Source organism: Pteropus vampyrus, unplaced genomic scaffold (assembly GCF_000151845.1).
Source record: "Pteropus vampyrus isolate Shadow unplaced genomic scaffold, Pvam_2.0 Scaffold19, whole genome shotgun sequence".
Taxonomy (NCBI): Eukaryota; Metazoa; Chordata; class Mammalia; order Chiroptera; family Pteropodidae; genus Pteropus; species Pteropus vampyrus.
The window spans coordinates 8,361,126-8,381,878 of record NW_011888800.1 but is presented as its reverse complement, the minus strand read 5'-3'; the positions used below and the strand labels follow the sequence as shown (position 1 = coordinate 8,381,878).

Here is a 20,753-nt window from a genome sequence, read left to right as displayed (position 1 = left end):
TTAGTCTAAGTGAATGATAATGTGTTCTGTTTGCACTGTTTTCAACCTGGAAGAACAGGATAAGTTTAGATTAGATTTTTATTAAGTGTTACCTGATTAAGGATTTTTTCAAAGCAAATTCCAGGTATATTGATTATAAAACCAAGAAGAGAAAAGCATCTCATTTTCTATTTACACGCTGTATTTTTTAGATCTTTGAAGACATCATAAACCTATTCAGTTTGTTGATATATCAGTTGCCACTTTCGTATTTTTGGAGCTTTGGTTTTCATTTAAGTACTTTTACTAGATGGTGAGCTCTGTGGAGGAAAGGCAAGAGACAGATAATTAAGGGTAGCTTTCACTTTGCAGCCCCAGGGGAAAATGTATAAGAGAGAAAGTAATTCAAGTTTTTCAAGTTTTAGTACTTAGTACTTCATGTAATTGTGGATTCTTCATTGAAAAATTAATATAGTTAAGGGATCAATTGCAAACTCTGGTTTTTCAGTGTGAATAACATAACTATAAATTATAATTTTTGTATAATTATGAAGATATATATTTATGACAAGTAATTTTTGTGTTTTAAAAAAGGATTAGGAAGTTCAGTCATGAATGCTCAGAATATACAAATGCTTTTGGAAAAACTCAAAGGAATTCCCCAGTTAGAAGGCCAAAAGGACATGATAACATGGATACTACAGGTAAACCTGAAAAATAAACTGATTATATCTTTGTTTAATTATTTAAGAATTCTCTCTTGCCTCTAAAATTATACCACTATAGTTTTCAATTGTCAAGTCATTTACTACTGATTTTCATGGTAACTCCTGTATTTTCATGTTAGTAATTCTATTTTCCTTATGTTTTAATGGAGGAATTAAAATGAATTCATTTGTGTTATTATTCAGTCGCACATATTGAATGTCTGTTATGTGCTGTGCTTATTTCTAGACTCTGAACAAGGCAGATAAGGTGCTTGCTGTCATGCAGCGTAGGTACTACTTGAGATAACAGACAATAAACAAGAAAATACCAGGATAATGCAGTAGATGAATGGGGGTAACTTTAGATGGGTAATCAGAAAAAGCCTCTCTTAGGAGGTGACTTTGGAACTGAATGACAGGAAACCAGTCTTTCAAGAATCTGGAAGAGTACTCTAGAAAGAGGGAACAGCAAAGCAAAAGCTCTAAGATGGCCAGAAAGGCCAGCCTGATTGGCGCACAGTGGTGGGGAGGGAGAGAAAGGTAGGCAGCAAGGTCAGAGGGGCTGCCAGGAGCCAGGTCATATAGGATGTTACAGGTCAGGGTAAAGTGGTAGATTTTATTTTTGAGTTCAGTGGGAAGCCATTGAAGGATTTTAAGTGACATTCTATCTTTTTACTAGATCACTTTGTCTGCTATGAGGTAAATGGATTATAGGGACAAGAGTAAAATCAGGGAAATCATTAGAAGACTGTTGCACTAATCCTGGTGAGAAATGAGTGTAACTTTGGCTAGGATGCAGATGGGGAGAAACCGGACAGATTTGATGGTATAATCAGGTATAATTTGATGGTAGAATATATAGAACTAGCTGATAGATTTGATGAAAGGGGATAAGGGGAGTCAAGTTGTCAAAGATGACTCCTAGATTTGGAGCTTGAACTATTGGATAGATGGCCGTGCCTTTGGGGAGGAGTGAATAAAGATTAGGGAGTGAGGGGCCAGAAATGTTACTTTAATTGAAAACCCTCCACTTGTAAACAAGAAGTCAAGGTTATGGAGTTTCCCTTCACTGTATTTATTAAAATATCCTGATGTTATCAGCTGGATATTGTTTCGGTTGTTGGACTATAGAGTGGTTATTTTCCACATTCATATCAGTTGGAGATCTTTGTACTGATTTGTACTTCAACAAGTCAGCCCTTTTTATTATTTAGAGACATTTCTTACGCAAGCTTAATTGGACATGTAACTCTAAGATAATGATATTAAGATTTCCATTAAAGTAGATTTCATAAATATTTAGTATTTGTGTTAATTTACCAACATAATCATTTAAAAATAGAAAAACAAAATAGAAAAGCAGTTAACTATTCTACTTTATTAAGAAAGTAATTTGAACTATCATTTAGTCCAACATTTCTATCCTATAGACATGTTTTTATAAATTGGGAGATCTAATCCTGAAAATTTAGTTTCTAGAATACCACAGTTCATTGTCGAAATTTACAAAAAGCACAAGTGTCTGCTCTTAGAAACATTAGGTATTTTATCCAAATGCTTAATTTGACTTTGTATTGTAAGTTCCTTGTGGGAGGTTTTTCCACATGAGACTGAGGCTCCTTCAAAATATCAATAAGTTCTTGGAAATACCATCATATTGCCGAAACCTTGATATTTGTTAAAAAGAATGATATAGCTGTTGTTGAAACATCTCCAAAGATAAAGTGAAAAAGGAGGGTAGGAAACTATATATATATAGCAGGATCGCTTTTTATGAAACTATATTTAAATATAAAGACTTAAAATATTTTTATTTTCCCTGGCAAAAGTGGAGGTATGGTCCCACCTGCAGACTATATCAGTTGATTTTGCTACCTGTAACCTCCTCCTCAGCTGGATGCTAATCGACTAGGAGAAGTGTTTGTCATAGTCAAGAGTCACTTTGTGTGTGCGTGCGCGCACGTGCATGTGTGTGTATCTATACACACATATATACCTGTATACATATAAAAATAGTTTAAGTCAAAGACATTTGGAAGCATGATGGAAAAATCAGGTTAGTAAATTTTTCTATTTCTCATCAATCGAATCTTCTTTTATCATTTCATTTGTTTTTGCAGATGTTTGACACAGTGAAGCGATTAAGAGAAAAATCTTGTTTAATTGTAGCAACTACATCAGGATCAGAATCTATTAAGAATGATGAGGTAATAACATTATGATAATGTGACATTTATCTCTTTGAGTTTTGCTAGTATGAGGGAGCTGCTTATTTTTGTTAGAAGGAACCTCTTGTAAAGTATGTGAGATGTCTGTCTTCTTTTGTTCATTGTGTTTCTGTACTGTAGGGATTAGTAGTACTCAACATGTGGTTATCCAATATAAGACGTGTATTTTACAAAAATCAGAGGAAATTAATGTGCAGTAGAGCTCTGTTGGAAATAACCATATTAATTTTAAAACTTTTAATATCTGAAATTGGGATATGTCTTAACAATTGATGGCTCCTTATAACTTAATCAGCAGCATTCTCAGTGATATCTTAGACTCAGTGAAATAAAGTAATATCGAGGCCATTGATTTCCATAATATAACGAATCTGGTTTTGATGGTTTTAATCTTAAAATTATTAGAATATTATTACTTATGGTTATTAACTATCCTTCCCAAAAGGAGAACAGTGGGCTTAAGTGTTAGAATAAACAATAAAGATACCAGTACATCTCATTAGTATTGCTAAAATTGTCAGTTTTAACAGTGCATCTAGGAGTAACTGTTAAACATTATCAAGTTGGCCTAACTTGATTAAATATCAGTGATTAAATGATTTCAACAAATGATTTAAAATTTTTGTTTTATTTAATTTTTTTCTTACTATACCTGCATTGAGTATAAAAGGCAATTTATTAGATTTTTAAAGTTCTTGGCCTTTATGTTAAATTATTGAAATAACCAAAGAAGCAATTAGTTGTGTGATGTGATAGAGCCTGTATGCTAATTCTGAGGCATCACATTGAATCTAGGCTTAAGAGGGGTGGCGTAATCAATTTTATCAGACTCTTACTCTAGGAAATTTTGCCTGACTGAACAGTATATGTAAATTGTAACAATGGCTCTTACCTAATTTTTGTGGTTTCTCAATACCCAGATTACTCATGACAAAGAAAAAGCAGAACGAAAAAGAAAAGCTGAAGCTGCTAGGCTGCATCGCCAGAAGATCATGGCTCAGATGTCTGCCTTACAGAAAAACTTCATTGAAACTCACAAACTCATGTATGACAGTACATCAGAAATGTCTGGGAAAGAAGACTCTATTATGGAGGAAGAGAGGTAGAATTAAACTAAAAATTAACAACTCAGTTTTTTGTTTTTTGTTTTTTGTTTTTTTGAGGAAAAATTACATATTCACTCTGAGTAATGTTTTCCCAAAATATATTTTATAGTGAAAGAAATTACACTATTATTAAGGTAGGAAGGGGACAGTGAAGGCTCTAGGGTACTTATCGAATATAATTTTATGTTGATGAATAGTTCAGGTGCTCCATAAAGTTTGTTGGGAACCTTTTTGCTCAAAAAGATGAGAAGACGGGAACAGAAAAAATAGAAATCAACTGTTATATACATGAAGTTTTTTAGATACACGTGTGTATATCAGTTCATATATTCTATATCACTTTTATGATTTCTGATAAAAGTTACTGCAGTTTACAGATTCAGAAAAATCCTTCACAAAAAGGTGGTTTATATTAGTTTTTCTTTTTTTCTTAAAGAGAAAGAAGATAGTGCATATAGTTACAATCTTTGATAGCCCATTGGAATGGGAATCAGTAAATCTGATTTTCTGAATCCTGACTATGATATGCCCTTGGGGAATTTAATTAGCCTTCTGAGAGCCATGGTTTGTGGGCTGTTATATAGATACAATGAGAAAAAGGAGGAGGCAAAATAACAGTACTTTGAAAGACATTCCAATATAAAATATTGAAAATACTTCCTATGCCTGTTTTTAAAACAAGCCTTTATTGCTCTTTAAAGCAATGTGTGTTGTGGATACTTCTAGGAAATTGTAGTTTTGCAATAACAATAAAAACTTTATATAATATGTCTGTAATCCTGAAGCTGAGTATGCTAACAAAAACTACAAAGAATAAATACTATATATTTTAAAGATTGAAAAAAAAGATATGAAGGGAAGCTATTCTTGGTTGGCTATAGAAATAAAACTAGAAATTAATTCAAAACTTAACAATGAGTAAAAAGTTCCAACCCTCATATATTACATATTAACAATGTACCATTTAGAAAGTAATGAAAGAGACTACTGTATATTTATCTAAACAAGAAGATGCAAGCAAAAGTATCTTGAGAGTTAAGTAATGCCTTAAATGCTTTCATTATTTATTTTTATTGCCTGATTGACTGCACACATAAAATTATGAATGTGTTCTCATTGAAAAACAATTCAGATAATTGTCCATCCTCTATATTCCTGATCTTTCTCCACAGATAACCATTGCTATAAATAACTGTTGTTCTAGATCTCTTCCTCTGCATTTATAAACATGTATACATAAAGGAATAATGAGTCTTTTGTTTTTTTAGTGATTTATTTTTATTTTACTATACCTTTTGTTTTGCACCTTGCTTTTTCACTCAATGTCTTATAAATTTTTTCATGTCAGTATGCATAGATCTATAGTGTGGATTCTACATTATTCTTTATGACTGCTGCATAGTATATCCCACAGTGTGAATACACACACACACACACACACACACACACACACACACACATTATTCTTTATGACTGCTGCATAGTATATCCCACAATGTGAATACACACACACACACAATTTTATTTATCAGATTTTGAACATTTAAGTAGTTTTCCCCTTATTTTCCAATTTTCCCTTATTAGAAAAGATTTTTTGTGTGACCTTTGTATAATTGTATAAGTGCTTCTCAAGGGTGAAATCAAATAAGTGAAAGGGCTGGGTCATTATTATTTAAAATTTTAATAGACGCTGCCACATTGTCCTCCAAAGTAGTGTTACCAATTTCTACTCCCAAGAGTGTTATGAGAATGCCTGTTTTCTTCATTCTCACCAATACTTAATATTATCAGTACCTGAAAATATTGGCTATAATCAAAATTATAAATTTGTGCCAGTCTGAATTTCCCTAATTACTAGTTATTACTAGGTCAAACATCTTTTCATATGATTTTTCACTAGCCTATTACATTTTGTCTTCTGGAAATGCCTGTTATCCTTTGCCCATCTCTATTGAGTGCTTTATTGATTTGTAGCAGTCCTTTAAAATTGTGGATACTAAACTTTGTTGCATGTTCCTTATGTTTTATCCGTACTTCTTTAACATTAATTATGAAATTTAGCCATAGAGAAGTTTTCAGTGTTGATAAAGACAGATTTATTCATATTTTTGAATTTTAACTTTTTGTATCAGTTTAAGCAGGCTTTTCCTATCCCAGAGTCACAAATATATTCTCTTACATTTTTTAAAACAAAATTTTAATTACACAGTTATATTAATACATTTTCCTTTAAAACTCAGATGTTAGAGCTGAAGTTCCATTTCAGCCTGGCCCAAATGCTGGACCCCTTTCTGCCCTTTTTCAGAGATACTCTGGTTATAAGTTTTATGTATATCATCAGAATTTTTACTATGTTATTACATACAAATATATGTATCCCTAGAAATCACATAGTGTCATTTAGCCTTTTGTTTTATTTGCATAAATGGTATTATGTACATATCATTCTTTAACTTCCCATTTTCACTCAATAGTGTGTCTCGGAAATGTATATATGTGCTTAAATATAAAGCGTTTCTCAGTTTTTCTCAGTCTCGGCATTTGGGCAGCAGTTCTTTTTCATGTTCCATGAATTGCAGGAAATTCAGCATCTCTGGCCCCTCATCCACTAAATTCCAGTAGTGTCCCTTACCAAAAAGTAAACCTTACCCACACATTGATGAATGCCTAGAAGGTGGTACCACAACTAGCTGAGACCCACCTTTTAAAAACTTTGTATTATTCTGTATTATATAATTTTATTCACATTGACAGTGAAAATTTAAGTTATTTCCAGTTTATTGAACGATCTAGGACATTTCAGGGAGTTTCTTGCACAAAGAGGCAGCAGTATTGCAGAGTAGTTCAGAACGTGGCCTCTGAAGTGAGGTCACTTGCGTTCAATCCTGGTTCTGCTACTTCCTAGTGATAGAGTCATTAAGTAAGTCTCTTCCCATCTCTAGGCCTCAGTTTCTTCATCTGAAAAATGGAGGTAACAATAATAACCTACCTCATGGGATTATTTGAAAGATTAAGTGGGTTAAAATAATGTAAAGTATTTGAAAGAGTGCCTCACATCAAAATCAGTGCTTTATAAATACTTGCTATTATTTATTGTAGTATTGCACACATTGATTATAAGAATTGCTGAATTATTAAAGTGTTTTTTTATTTTAATAGCTATCAAAATAGAATAGAAACTTGAATGCCTAATAAGAAGGAATAGATAAACCATTATGGCACATGTAATAGGAGTACTGTGCAGCTATTTAAAAATAATGTTCCTGAAGAAATTTAATGACATGAGAAAACAGCTAAGATATAAGTGAATAAATGCAGGATGTAAATCTGTATATGTAATATAATCTTAATTATGTAAAAAATAAAGCAGATTGGAAAGATAAAAGTGATTATTTGCGGGTTGTGAGAGTATAATACTCTTTATTTTTTATACTTTTCTAGATTTTCCATCATTTCTTCATAAGCTTGTATTTTATAATCGGAAAAAAAAAAACAGATAACCCAGCTTCCTGGTACAATAAAGTGTAATCATAACTTGCATTCTACTTTATGATCTGCTTTTTTTGTACTTAGCAACACAAAATGTATTTTCTAATAAGCAAATTAACTGGTAAAAGCCAGAAAAATCAGAGGGGATGATTTTAAGCTAATATTGCTAAATATCATTTTCATTTGTTTTTATTCTTAAAGTTTTTGCCCTACAGTTACTTAAAATCTACCAAAATTTAAAGACAAGTGACCAAAACATGTGTCCTCATTTCTGGTCATTTCTCTTGGTAGCACCCCAGCAATCAGTGACTACTCTAGAATTGCTTTCGGTCCTAAACGGGGTCCAAGTGTTACTGAAAGGGTGGTGCTGACATGCATCCTCTGCCAAGAAGAACAAGAGGTGAAAATAGAAAATAATGCCATGGTATTATCGGCCTGTGTCCAGAGATCCACTGCCTTAACCCAGCACAGGGGAAAACCCATAGAACTCTCAGGGGGTATGTATTGTTTAATAAATATCTTTTTGAGCATTTCTTTTCATGCTTACGTAATTAGAAAAAATACTGTCTGAAAGTAGTTTCAGAGTGGGATTGTATTTAGCCTTATTTTGTCAGGTCACAGTTAAGCCATGTAAAATGTACTCTGGATTTTTACATGCCATGTTGGCTCCTTTGTTTTATTTTTTATTTCAGTTTTTATTAGTGCTTGGCCCCTCTGCTCATTCTCTCTCTCTCCCTGCCTCACTCCCTGCCCGCCCTCGACTTCCTCTCCCTATTTCTCTGTGCTCTACCATTTGAAAGTAGGATGCAGGCATTATGACAGTTCATCCCTAAATATTTACGCTTTTTTTTTTCCTTTAGGATCCAGACATGTTTTATGTATCGCTTTATTTATGGCTCTTTTAGTCTATTTTAATCGAGAATAGTCACTTGTGTTTTTTCTTTCCATGATAACTTTTTTGAAGAATGCAAGCCAGTTTTCTTATACAGTGTCTTACATTGTGGATTTGTCTTATTGTTGCCTCATGATTAGGTTCATGTTAAACATTTTCTTGGCAGGAATACTAATTAGCTAATGTACTGTATTTCTTACATCATATCAAGAGTTAGCTGCTATATCTTTAAAATACCCTTTGAATGATAATATTGATTTAAAAAGGCTAACATTTATTGAATACTTACATGTGCCAGGCACAGATTAAGTGCTTCTTGTGTATTTACTCACTTAATCTTTACAACAGCCCTGTGAATTAGGACCAATACTGGCTCTATTTTATAGATGAAGGAACTGAAGCACAGAAAAGTTAAGTAACTTACCCAAGACCATGAGTTAGAAGTGATGAAACCACATTTTGAACCCATCTATGTTTTTATCCAGTAGATTATAACGACATTGAATACCCCTTTTAGTTACCCAGTCAAATTACTCTTAAAAATTACAAAAGTAAATTGTGCTTGAGTCATAGAAAAATCACTTCAACAGCCAAGATAATGCAACTTAAACCTAAAGTTAAAGATAAAAATGTAAATATCAAGAACTGAAGTTGTCATTAATGCATTCTAATTTTAGAATCATACCTGAAACTTTAGTTTTATATTTTCCTGTTTCTAGTTTCTGTTAGGAATATATACCCTGCTATCATGATATTGTGGTGCTTTTCTTAGACATTCCTTAGAAAGTTTTTAGTTAGAATTTTAAACCTGATAACCTTTTTTTTTTCTTTTCCTTTTTATGACTGTGGGAGAGATGAATACATATCTCTTATTTTTGTCTTCCTATACCAGAAACCCTGGACCCACTTTTCATGGATCCAGACTTAGCATATGGAACTTATACAGGAAGCTGTGGTCATGTAATGCATGCAGTGTGCTGGCAGAAGTAAGTTGTCTTTCTGACACATTCTTGAAAGAAACTAGGAATATTGGCATTCACTAAAGGCATGATTTCCCATGCCTTTTTCTTTCCTTCTTTCTTATTTTAGTAATTGAAGCAGTTTTAATTACGAATTTCATTTTCATGATAATCGTTATATTATCACCCTTAGAAATTGGTATGTAGAATTATAAACTTAAAATTTTCACTATTTCTTTGTACTTGCTCTCCACAGACTAATTAATTGCTCTTGATCATTTTTTGTTTAAAATAAACAGTAATCTTTATAAAAATCTCATTCTTCTCAAAGCATAGAGTAAAAAGTACCCTTGAGATAGAATAGAACAAGAAATTCTAGTCCTACCTCTCTCTGGAAGCAATAAAAATCCAGAAATATAATTCCTGGGAAATCTTTTATATAGGGTTCACTCTTTTGGCATTGCATTTAAAATACATAATTTTCCTGTAATGGTCAATGACTACTTCATTTGGTCATTGAAAGCTGAGGGAAGTAGTGTCTACATAGTATTTCCATGGTGTTGAGGCAGGAGACAGTTAGGATTCAGTAAAATTATTTAAAAATTTTTTCTACCCTGACGAGTCTTCCAGTTTTCCCCCAAAAGAATGGATATCATAATATTTCTTTGATAATTATGTATTTTTGCATGTCTGTTTTAAAGACATTTATTGAGGCACGAATTTCAGATTTTTCTCACTTGGATTAGAGCAAAGATACATGTATAGTTCTGAATGCACCCATGTCTTGGAATTTTGCAGATATTTTGAAGCTGTACAGCTGAGTTTTCAGCAGCGTATTCATGTTGACCTTTTCGACTTGGAAAGTGGAGAATATCTTTGCCCCCTTTGCAAGTCTCTGTGCAATACCGTGATCCCCATTATTCCTTTGCAACCTCGAGTGATAAACAGGTATATTTTAATATATGTTTTGGTTAATTTTATAGAAAGCTGTCTAATATTTTCATTGTGCCTGTTTTGGTTAGGTTACTAATTTTTTTTGCTATTTAAAGTAATTAATACTTTTTCATTTCATAACATATTCAACTTAAAAATATGATTAAAATTAGCTCCAATATTTGTTCTCTAAAACAACTGCTGTATTCATTTACTCAAATCTCTATGTCGTGTGTAAAACTTCCAACTGCAATAGAACTTTGATCTCTACCTTAGCATTCACAGAAGAAAAGTTGGAAATAAGATTCAGTCTTTTCATATATTCCCTTGCCACAATTAGAGTTGCTGTTTGGAGTTTTTGTTTCTCTAAAGGTCTTTGTAGTATAATTTTTAATTCTGCTTTTCTGAAGATCTAAATGCTATAGTTTTGGAGACACAGACAAAATGTTAACTATAAAAGTAAATAAAAACACCTGACTCATCATATATCTTTGGATAGTTTTTGAACATTTAGACTAAGTTTATATTCTGACCATCTGTAAATGGAGTTTAACTATAACTTTATTCGTTTTTTATGGCTGCAAACTTTTTTGTATATTTCTTTATTTTCTATATGATGATAACAGTACTATGGTTATTTCAGTTTCTTTAAAACTCATTGAATTTGTAATGATGACCTAAGTTGCACTAAAGAAAATGTTTTTGTTGATAAAATAAACACTTTAAATATGTTTCCATGACAAAAGAATTCAAAAGTGATAGGTTTAACAAGCAGGGTCAATAAATAGTTGCTCTATCTTTACTATTCCATTTCATTAGAAAACCTAATTCAGAAATTGACTCCTGCTCAGCATATTGGGACATAGAATGTCATCTTTTTCGAAGAAGGCAGCATCAGAAAGATTTATCTTTTTTTTTTTTTTTAAGTGACTGATATGTTCTAGGCACTTTACTAAGCACTTGCTCTATTATTTTTAATACCCAAAATAGTCTAATGAGGTAGGTGCCGTTATTCCCATTTAAAGGTGAGGAATTGGAGACTATGAGGAGTTAGTTGTTACTTATCCCAAGACAGACCCAGGATTTGAACCCAGACCTGACTCCAAAGTCTTATCTAATTATACACATGAAGACAAAGATAAAATAAATCATAATACAATATAACGACTTTCCAAATTCTCATTAGTCTACAAGCCTTTTTTGCATACCAGTTCCCCAAATAAGGATTATCTAACATGTAAATTATTCTCAAAAAGAATATTTAGCACCTTCTTTCCTGATGTCTTTAAGAATATGATGCTTCAGAGTAATAATTCTGAAGTTAGACTGATCCTTGCAACTGAGTCTCTTCAAATTCTGTGATGTTTTTAATCTGTAATAATTCTCTTAGGATATGAAATAATTATATATTACATTTTTATTAGGCACTTGAATTTTCCTGTGTAGTTGATTATATTTGCCTTTTTTGTTTTTAGAAAATCAACAAGTATGATCTAAGATTTTAAAGTTGATACCATATGAAACACTTTATCAAAACTAATAATAAGCTATTTTTTTTAATTAGTCATAACCAATCATAGTACACTTTCATTTCTAAACCTATAAGAATTCTTAGGTCAAGTTTGTGCCCAGATAAGAGAATTTTGGCACAGTTCATTATATATTTTAGCTTCACTTAAGGCTGTCCTTTCAGTAAGCAAGTTCCTATTTTATAGCCCTTTTCAGTAACACTGTTTCTGGTCCCCCTTGGTTGTTAATAACAATTTGGATCAAGTCCCTGACCTTAAGGAATTTAGATTACAGAGAGGAGAGACCAATAATAAACATATAAATTCAAAGTATTGAGTAGTGAAAAATATTATGAAAAAACTAAAGTGCTGGAGTAAAGGGTTAGAGACAGACCAGTGCATGAGACTTTTTATAGACAGAGTTGCCAGGGAGCTTCTTTCCAAGATGTGAATGAAGTGAAGGACAAGCACAAGCACTGTCAAGAGCAAAGGTTCTAAAGTAAGAACACAGTCAGCATGTTCAAGGCACAGCAAGACGGCAGCATGCTTAGAGTGGAGCAAGGAAAGAGCCAGATCATAAAAGGGCTTATGAACTAAGATTAGAAGTTAGAATTATATTTTATGTGTGATGGGAAACCATTGAAATTTTTGAATAAGAGAGTGTTATGATCTGATTTACATTTTTTAAAGATCTCTCTGCCTCTGCTGTATGATGAATACATAGATAATAATGAAACACAGTTGTAGAGGCAGGAAAAACAGTTAATATATTGAAATAGTCCAGGTAAGGGATGATGTAACTTGGGTTAGGGTAGTAATGGTGGAGGAAGTGATCAACTTGGCATATATTTACATGGTAAAACCTGTAAGACTATCTGATAGCTTAGAATGTGGGTTGTAAGGATATCAGAAATCAGTGGCAACACCTCGTTTTTGACTTGAGCAACTAGAATGGTGATTCCATTTACTGACATTAATTACTTCTAGATGATTAGAAGTAATCATCTAGATTACTTCTAGATGGGTGGTATCTTATTTCTTACACTTTTAAAATTCCCCTCCCTCCCAAAACTACTTTTTTAAACACATGTATTCTATGACCTAGGCAGTTAATCTGGAGCAATTTGACTTTTTCATAAAGCCATTTATCCAGGGAAGAACTCTATAGGTTCAGCTTTTCAATTTGACTTTGTGCCAATGGCTTTAATAATTTTTAAATATCATTTTTCAGTGAGAATACAGAAGCTCTTGCTCGACTTTTGACCCTGGCACAATGGATACCGACTGTTCTGGCCAGAATATCAGGTTATAATATCAAACATGCTAAAGGTGCACTTAAAATTATTTTATATTTCGCTATATGGAATTTAAATGTCAGAATCTTTTTTAAAAATTTTTGGAAAAAAGTGCTTAATCTAAAATATGGCTCAAATCACTTTACTTGATTTAATAATTTTTTATACTGGGAGACAGTATAGACAGTGATTAATCTGGAGTCACATTGCTTAGATTTAAATCTGATGTCCATCACTTACTGTCTTTGTCATCATGGACAAGTTACTTGACCTCTTTGTGCCTCAACATTCTTATTTGTAAAATGAGAATAATAATAGTACCTGTCTCATTGTTTGAAGGATTGAGTTATCTTGTGTAAAGTAGAAACGTGTATAGTACATAGTAAATACTATATGTGTTAGCCATTATTATTACTAATATTGCTAATTGCTAATATATTGTCAGTAATAGCAAAAACATTTTAAAACTGTTACCTCACATATATTGTTTATAATTGAGAGATAGGTCTACCTAAAGATTGAGAAAAATAACGGCAGGCAGATTGGGGAGAGAAATCAAAATTTAAAGAGTGATTAATACAGGCAGTGAGTTTCCTGGTTGGGGGGCGATCCTTTATTTCCCATCATTGACACCAGAGTAGCATGAGTCACAGAACTGTGCAGCAAACATGAACAACAATAAAAGTAAAAGAGATGCCCTCTTTTGGGTCAGAGGACCAGGAAAAGAAGCCCCACAGAGCTGGAGAGTGTAAGGGCAATTCCTGTTGTAGTTTTTTCCCCTCTTCTGACCTCCTGAGGCTAGCCTCAGTCGTGGAGTTGCACCACCATGGTGGCCACATAAACACTTAAAATTCCAAGAGAAAAACCAGTCTCTCTGGTCAAAGGAAGTGGGAAAAAGGGACCCTTGTGTTCCAAAGAATGCAGGGTGAATCCTCAACTATCAATTTTTTTTTTTCTGTCTTTGCCTCATAGCGTTACCCCAAAGAGTAGCCCTGGTCACATGAATCGCAGTACACGACAGCACAGGGGACTAAAACTGAGAGAAATTTGTCATTTTGACCAAAGGAACTAGGAAAAAGGGTCCTTGGGGTTAGAGAGTAAGGGAGGAGTTCCAGACAGGAAAGAGCTATAGAATAGAAATCTATTTTTGAGACCAACACAAGTCCTGGGCTCACCTCCAAACTGCACATGTATAAGAGAGGTGCCAAAGAAGTATAGCATTAGCTTTGATATTGAAGCTATGTTAAACCACCAGTAAAGTTCCAGACTAACCCCTGAGTAGTTTGTGTCCTAGGAGACCCAAACAGTATAGTAAAGGCTCTGAAGACTAACATGGGAACCACTACCACAGACATTGAGACAGAACTTGTTAAACCTTAATTGGGTTCATTGCCTACTAAAACAAAAAAGTACATTTTTTCCAGGGAATTTTAACAGTGAATATTATCCAGTCTGTTAGAATAGACAGAAAAAGCAAAGGAGAAAAAAAAAAAAGCCTTAAAGAATCATTTTTTTAAAAAAAATCCAATGTTTGTATCATTGAAGTCCCGAAAAGAAAAAGAATGGTACAGAAAAAAAGATTTGAAGAAATAATGGCTTGAAACTTACCAAGTCTGGTGAAAGACAAATTTACTGATTTAAGAAGTTCAGTGAACTTCAAAAAGATGGACTTAAAACCATACCCAGAAAGATCATACGCAGACTGCTAAAAACCAAAAATGAAGGTAAAAATCTCAAAAGCAGCCAGAAAAGAACAATTCATTTCATATAGGAGAACTACAGTTCTAATTTAATGAGAAAATGGAACTACAGAGAGGTTTAGTATTCACCCAAGGTCTTAGTAACAATCAGTGGCAGAGCTAGGATTGAAACCCAGGTAGTGTGGCTACAGATCTTTTGTCCTTATTCACTAATGTATGCTGCCTTACTAATAAAATACTACCTATGCATTCATTAAAAATGAAAATATAGGTGGAGAGTTACTGATATGGAAAAACATTTCTGATATATTGATGAAAAAACAAGATACAGAACAGTACTGTAGACATCCTTTAAAAAAATATAATATGTAACATTTATATGAAGAACAGAAAAGTATCACCCAGATGTTATCTTGGTTATCTGGGTGGGGAAATTTTGAATGATTCTTATTGCTTATTAACAATTTCTCAGTTTTCTGAAATGATCATATATAATTTTAAAAAGATACAAAGGCATGTGTCAGACAATTCTCATAATTTTTTTTCTTTTTTCTTTTATTTTATAAGGAGAAAACCCAACAATACCAGTTCTATTTGATCAAGGAATGGGTGATTCCACTTTTGAGTTCCATTCTATCCTGAATTATGGAGTTCGGTCTTCGTAAGTACCTGAATGATTAAAAGAAGTTTGTAAATGATTGTGAAAATTAGAACAATCCTTCTTTGCTTCCATTCTTCCTTCCCCCTTTATTTTAAAAGTGTTTCTTTATCCCACTTTTATCTCATTTCTTTTTCCTTGGAGTTTTATTTGTATTAATAAAATTAAGTGGTTTGAGATATTGGAGTAATACTGGAGTAATAATAGGATGAACCATGCCTATAATTAACCATTTTTGACCAACAAAAATGCCATTTCTATATTGTCCAACCCACAAGAGCAAAATTTAAGAGACTTCAGTTAAAGTCACATCTAACTTGCTCTATGACTTCTGAAAAGCCTCAGGTCACCTCCCTCTGTCCCCAATTCATTTTTCTTGTTTGTAAAATTGAGACAATGGCCTCTTAACTTACCTCATAAGATTATAGGAAAGATATTTATATGAAGACCCTTTGAAAAATATAATGTATCTAAATTATGTATTAATGAATATCATTTGAGGTACATTTTTCTATTTGCGATTCTTGTTTATATTAAGTATCCCAGTGCTACTGAAAATACTTGTTACAAATGGAAGTTTAGGAAACCAAAATTTATCTCTCCAAGTACATGGTATTATCACACAAACACATACGCACACCCTGTCAACACAAAAATACTTCTGGGTCCCTTCTCTAGACACTAAAACTTACTAGGTCAGCTCTGTTTTCTTTGAATTTTATTCCTTTTCTGTCTAGTCTCTGTCCTGTAATTTGGACCTGGACCCTTTTTAACTGTGATCACTTACTGTATCTTTCACAGAAAATGAAGTTATATGGGCCATTATCATTTTGTTAAATATATTTCTACTTATAGGAGACACAGTTCTGCTTCTTTCAGTTTTTCTTAATGAGTAAATCTTCTGCAGAGGCTCTAATCTCTAACTGGACAAAGAGTTGGATTTTATTCTTGCTTTAATACCTAACTTGACTTCTCAGTAGATAGTCGCTTTTAATAAGTCATTGTATAAACTCTTCCTGTTTTATTTTTAGGATTAAGTATTCTAATAGCATCAAGGAAATGGTCATTCTCTTTGCCACAACAATTTATAGAATTGGACTGAAAGTGCCTCCTGATGAAACGGATCCTCGAGTCCCCATGATGACCTGGAGCACATGTGCTTTCACTATCCAGGCAATTGGTAAAGCCTATAGAAGAATTGTTTTGGAGGTTTCATAGAAACAGAGTTAACACAGATCAACTAAAAAAGTTTTCCCTTTTTTCACTGATGGCCCCCAAAAATTTGACCTGTTTGAACACTTAGTATTTCCGTGGATTAGTGTGTCCTGATGTCATTTAGTCTGAGAACTTTTTGAACTGATCTCTTTTTAACTACAATAATGGCCGTGTACAACCTCAGCTAAAAAATATTTGAAAGGGACATCATGAAGCAGCTAGATTCAAAATGTGGCAGATTTACCACACTAGAAGTTCAGGAAAAAAAGACAAAGGAAAAAGAATCACCTAGAATGTTTCAGTAATTTTTATTTCTTTTATACTTTGAGAGAAAAAGAAAGGGAAGCTAAAGTCACCTAAAAAGGGAAAGGAAGTCTACGGTGGTCAGAAGAGACAGATGAACAGTAGGAAGTCTACTGTAAAATTATCTGCCATAATGAAAGCTTTGTAGAAAAATGTAGCAATCAAATCAACATGTTGTACACCTTAAACTTACATAATGTTGTACATCGATTATACCTCAGTAAAGCTAGCGGGGGGAAAGTATAGCAGTGAAGAATCAGTTAGATTTTTAAATTAGCGTATTTGCTCATTACAGTCATGAGATGTACATTACTATATGAAAAAATAATAACTAATTCTTTCATATTGTTTTTATTCAAGCCATTTTCAATCTTTCTTTCCAATATATATTTTCAGCAGTTGTTTTTAATGGAGTAAATCACATTTTTTTTTGTTTAAATATACAAGATACTATTTGATGATTTGAGTTAAGTAACATGAAGTCATTTTAGCATCGGTCTCTATGAACAGATTTTAGAAGTCACTTCCAAACCTGTCAGACTTGACTTGTGGGTTATCGATAACACACAGGTTTATATTTACTAAGATTAAATAAAATGACAAATAATAACAATAGGTTTAAATAAAATAAAATCTGGCTTTCTGTTGAAGACTTGCAGGTGTTTTACGCTTTATGCTTTTTGGGAATAAAATGTTAGGATCAAGAATTTATATTTAGACACTAAATATTTAAAAAGGCCAGTTTTATCATGAGAGATGAGAAATTCAGTAGAGAATAGGACTGAATCTTCACATGTTGTTTTTTAACCAAGTAATTGGACTCTAGTTGATAAAGATAGTGTTACGTTGTTTTCACTAGTGCTTTTTCCATCTAATGGACATAATGCTGTACTTTATTCCTAGTGCGTAAGCTTCTAACTTACCTCATTCCCTATGAGTATGGAGAGACATGTACTGGGTGTATTGGGATATTTGGGAACAATAGTTGAGGAATCAAAACAGAGGTCTTTTTATTACTATTCTTGCAAAGATGGAAAAAGAAAATAGGAAATTAGCCTTCCCCCCTCATTGATGTATTGACTTCTGAGAATTAGTGGGGCAGGGGGCTGGCGGAGTAATTTAGCAATAAGTGCTCTAGCCAACAAGGCAGAATATATATCTGAGTCTTTTTTTTTTTTTTTTTGGTATTTTCAATTGCATCTTTTTTCCTATAAATATATCCTAATTCTTTTTTAATAGTACCTATAAGAGTAATAAAGTTACTTGCATCTGCCTTATGTATTATTTTTCAACATAATAGATTATGACTTGTATGTCAACTGTAATTTTTAAAAGGTTGTGACTATATATAAAAATTATTTAAAAATTTTTGCATAGAAGAGATGTTAAAAGGAGGAAAAATGAACCAAGATGCTTTGTTTTTCCCAAGTATTCTTTATAGATTGCTTCAGGGACTTTATTATTTATAGTAGCAATTTGTTATTTTGATCTATATTTGCTTCTATAATATTCTCACTCAAAAATTTGGAAATTTTGACATAGAGTTAAACATGAAACTTTGAAGCAAAAAGTGTAGATCATCTGATCTAAATGTAATTAGTCAAAGACCATCTGATAGAAACCAAGTATACAATTGTAGTGGTAGTCAGGATTTATTATTTTTGTTTTTTTTACTATTTGAGAAAACCTCTTGGGAGATGAAGGAAAACCTCTGTTTGGAGCACTTCAAAATAGACAGGTATGTATATTCCAATAGGATACATATAACTCATGGTATGCTTTTTTTTAGGGCATCCACACTTAATTTATCATCTTAAAAATTCTTTATTCACTCCTTTTTCTGTAAAAATTCATAGAATTCTATTTCCTTTTTTAAAAAAGAGCTACTTCAGTCTCATAGGAAAGCTTACCCCATCCTGGTGGTTAAATGTAATTCACAGAGAGATTACAGATGATGCTGGTTAGTTGTTCTCCCCTTCTCTGTTTATTGCCAAATCAGAAACCTACATTTTTCCTTCTCACTGACTTTGCACCATCATGTAACATTAAGTATTAATGCTGACATAGCTCTAAATAAATCATCATACTAAATTCAAGAATAAAACTAAGCCATGGCTCCTTGATGGGTATGTCCTGACACTACAGGACACACGTGGGCCCTGAAAACAGTACTGAAGAAGTGCGCTCAGTAGCCCTGTGAATACATAATAGGCGACTGAGGATTCCCTAGACCACCCCGCTCCTAGCCATTATGTCTTTTTTTCCTAACAGGGGACTTGTAGTCCACAGTATGCTTCCCTGAATCAGTAGTTTTCTGCCATCATTTTAGAATTTCTATTAATACAGTTATTTGCATGGCCTCAACAGAATAAATTTGTTCAGACATTTAAGAAATTTATTCTGGGGAAAATGAGTATTTCAATGAGAATTGAAATGATTATAGCTTTGATACCTCTTTGTTATGGGGAAATCAATTAAAATTTGGTGAGGTCATAAAACTTTTTAAAATTATTAAAAATATTGTAATTTGCAGGAATGTGTGAAGTGTATAAGTCCGCAACTAATTCTTGGAGACTGGGATTGATTTTTACAGTGAATGACTTAAGTCTGTTGTCTTCCTTTATCTTTTTTATCTTCCCCTGTCTTACAATCTAGCATAATGGTCTGAAAGCTTTAATGCAGTTTGCTGTTGCACAGAGGATTACCTGTCCTCAGGTCCTGATACAGAAACATCTGATTCGTCTCCTATCAGGTAGAGTCTCCTCTGAATTATTATTATTGTGTTATTATTTACATGTCTTTTTCCATTGCATTTCTGTCAGTGTATTATTTCATTAGGAAACAATACACTGCACTAATTCTGAACACTCAAAAACAAAGAATAAAACATAGCTGCCCCTGTAATACCTGCAGTTTTATTTTAAAAATCAGGTATTTTCCAAATATTTTCAATTTATGTTCCTTATATCCTAGGGGCTTTATTGAACCAACATCCACAACCACTAATATTCTTGTATCCCAGTCTGGTTAGAAAAGGGAGCAATGACATGGCTAGATTATTTATAAATATGTTTAGTTTTGCTGGTGAATCAAGGTCAAAGTCAGGTAAAATAATAGAAATGTAATAATCTCAAAATGCAGGTTTATGCATTTATGCCCTTTTCCTTGAGAGATAGGCTATAACAACTGGTTTTCTTAGATTCTAACATGCTAGAACTAAACTAAGTTCATCTGGTGTCCTCAGTTAATATGAAAATTAAAAGAAGGATTAGAGATTACACAGTAGTAGAATGATTTGGCTTTGATGTTGGTTATCTGCATTTCCCTTTGGGTGTTTACATTACAGGAGCTCCTCTGTACCTAAACAGATCTCATAAGTCTATTTGTTCATGAGTTCAAAATATCACAGATAGGGGAGTTTAAGCTTGCATTTCCCAGGTATGTTTCTATCAAAGAAGAGAATCACTCTGTTAAACTATAAAGCTAGGCATACTTTTCTTCTAGCTGATCTAACAGGTTTTTTTTTTCCTCCCCAAAATTGACCTGCTATTTTACCTTGAAAGTCTGTTGAGACAAGTCACTTTCCTCCTTGTTTATCCCCACAAGCTTCTTAGGGAGCTCTTCCTGAGGATCTTTCTGCTCGTTCTATTGGTGTGGTCATTCCACAGCTCCATCCAAGGCTGCCGCCAAAGTTTCATTAGAACTTCCACCATACTTTTACATTTTCAAATTAAGTTCCAGCTTTCTCTTGAATTAACCTCATGCTAATAGGACTCTAATA

At 33.0% G+C, this 20,753-nt stretch overlaps 1 protein-coding gene across 1 annotated transcript in view; it reads left to right on the top strand.

Moving 5' to 3' along the window:
• Positions 1-20,753, top strand: part of UBR1 (ubiquitin protein ligase E3 component n-recognin 1) — a 102,070-nt gene that overhangs the window by 60,793 nt on the left and 20,524 nt on the right. Inside the window, exons 28-38 of the mRNA XM_011354982.2 lie at positions 574-683; positions 2,807-2,893; positions 3,835-4,016; positions 7,801-8,006; positions 9,294-9,387; positions 10,159-10,308; positions 13,033-13,130; positions 15,364-15,457; positions 16,486-16,634; positions 18,655-18,710; positions 19,628-19,724. Of these exons, the coding sequence (XP_011353284.1) occupies positions 574-683; positions 2,807-2,893; positions 3,835-4,016; positions 7,801-8,006; positions 9,294-9,387; positions 10,159-10,308; positions 13,033-13,130; positions 15,364-15,457; positions 16,486-16,634; positions 18,655-18,710; positions 19,628-19,724 (1,323 nt within the window). The remainder of the gene's footprint in view (positions 1-573; positions 684-2,806; positions 2,894-3,834; positions 4,017-7,800; positions 8,007-9,293; positions 9,388-10,158; positions 10,309-13,032; positions 13,131-15,363; positions 15,458-16,485; positions 16,635-18,654; positions 18,711-19,627; positions 19,725-20,753) is intronic.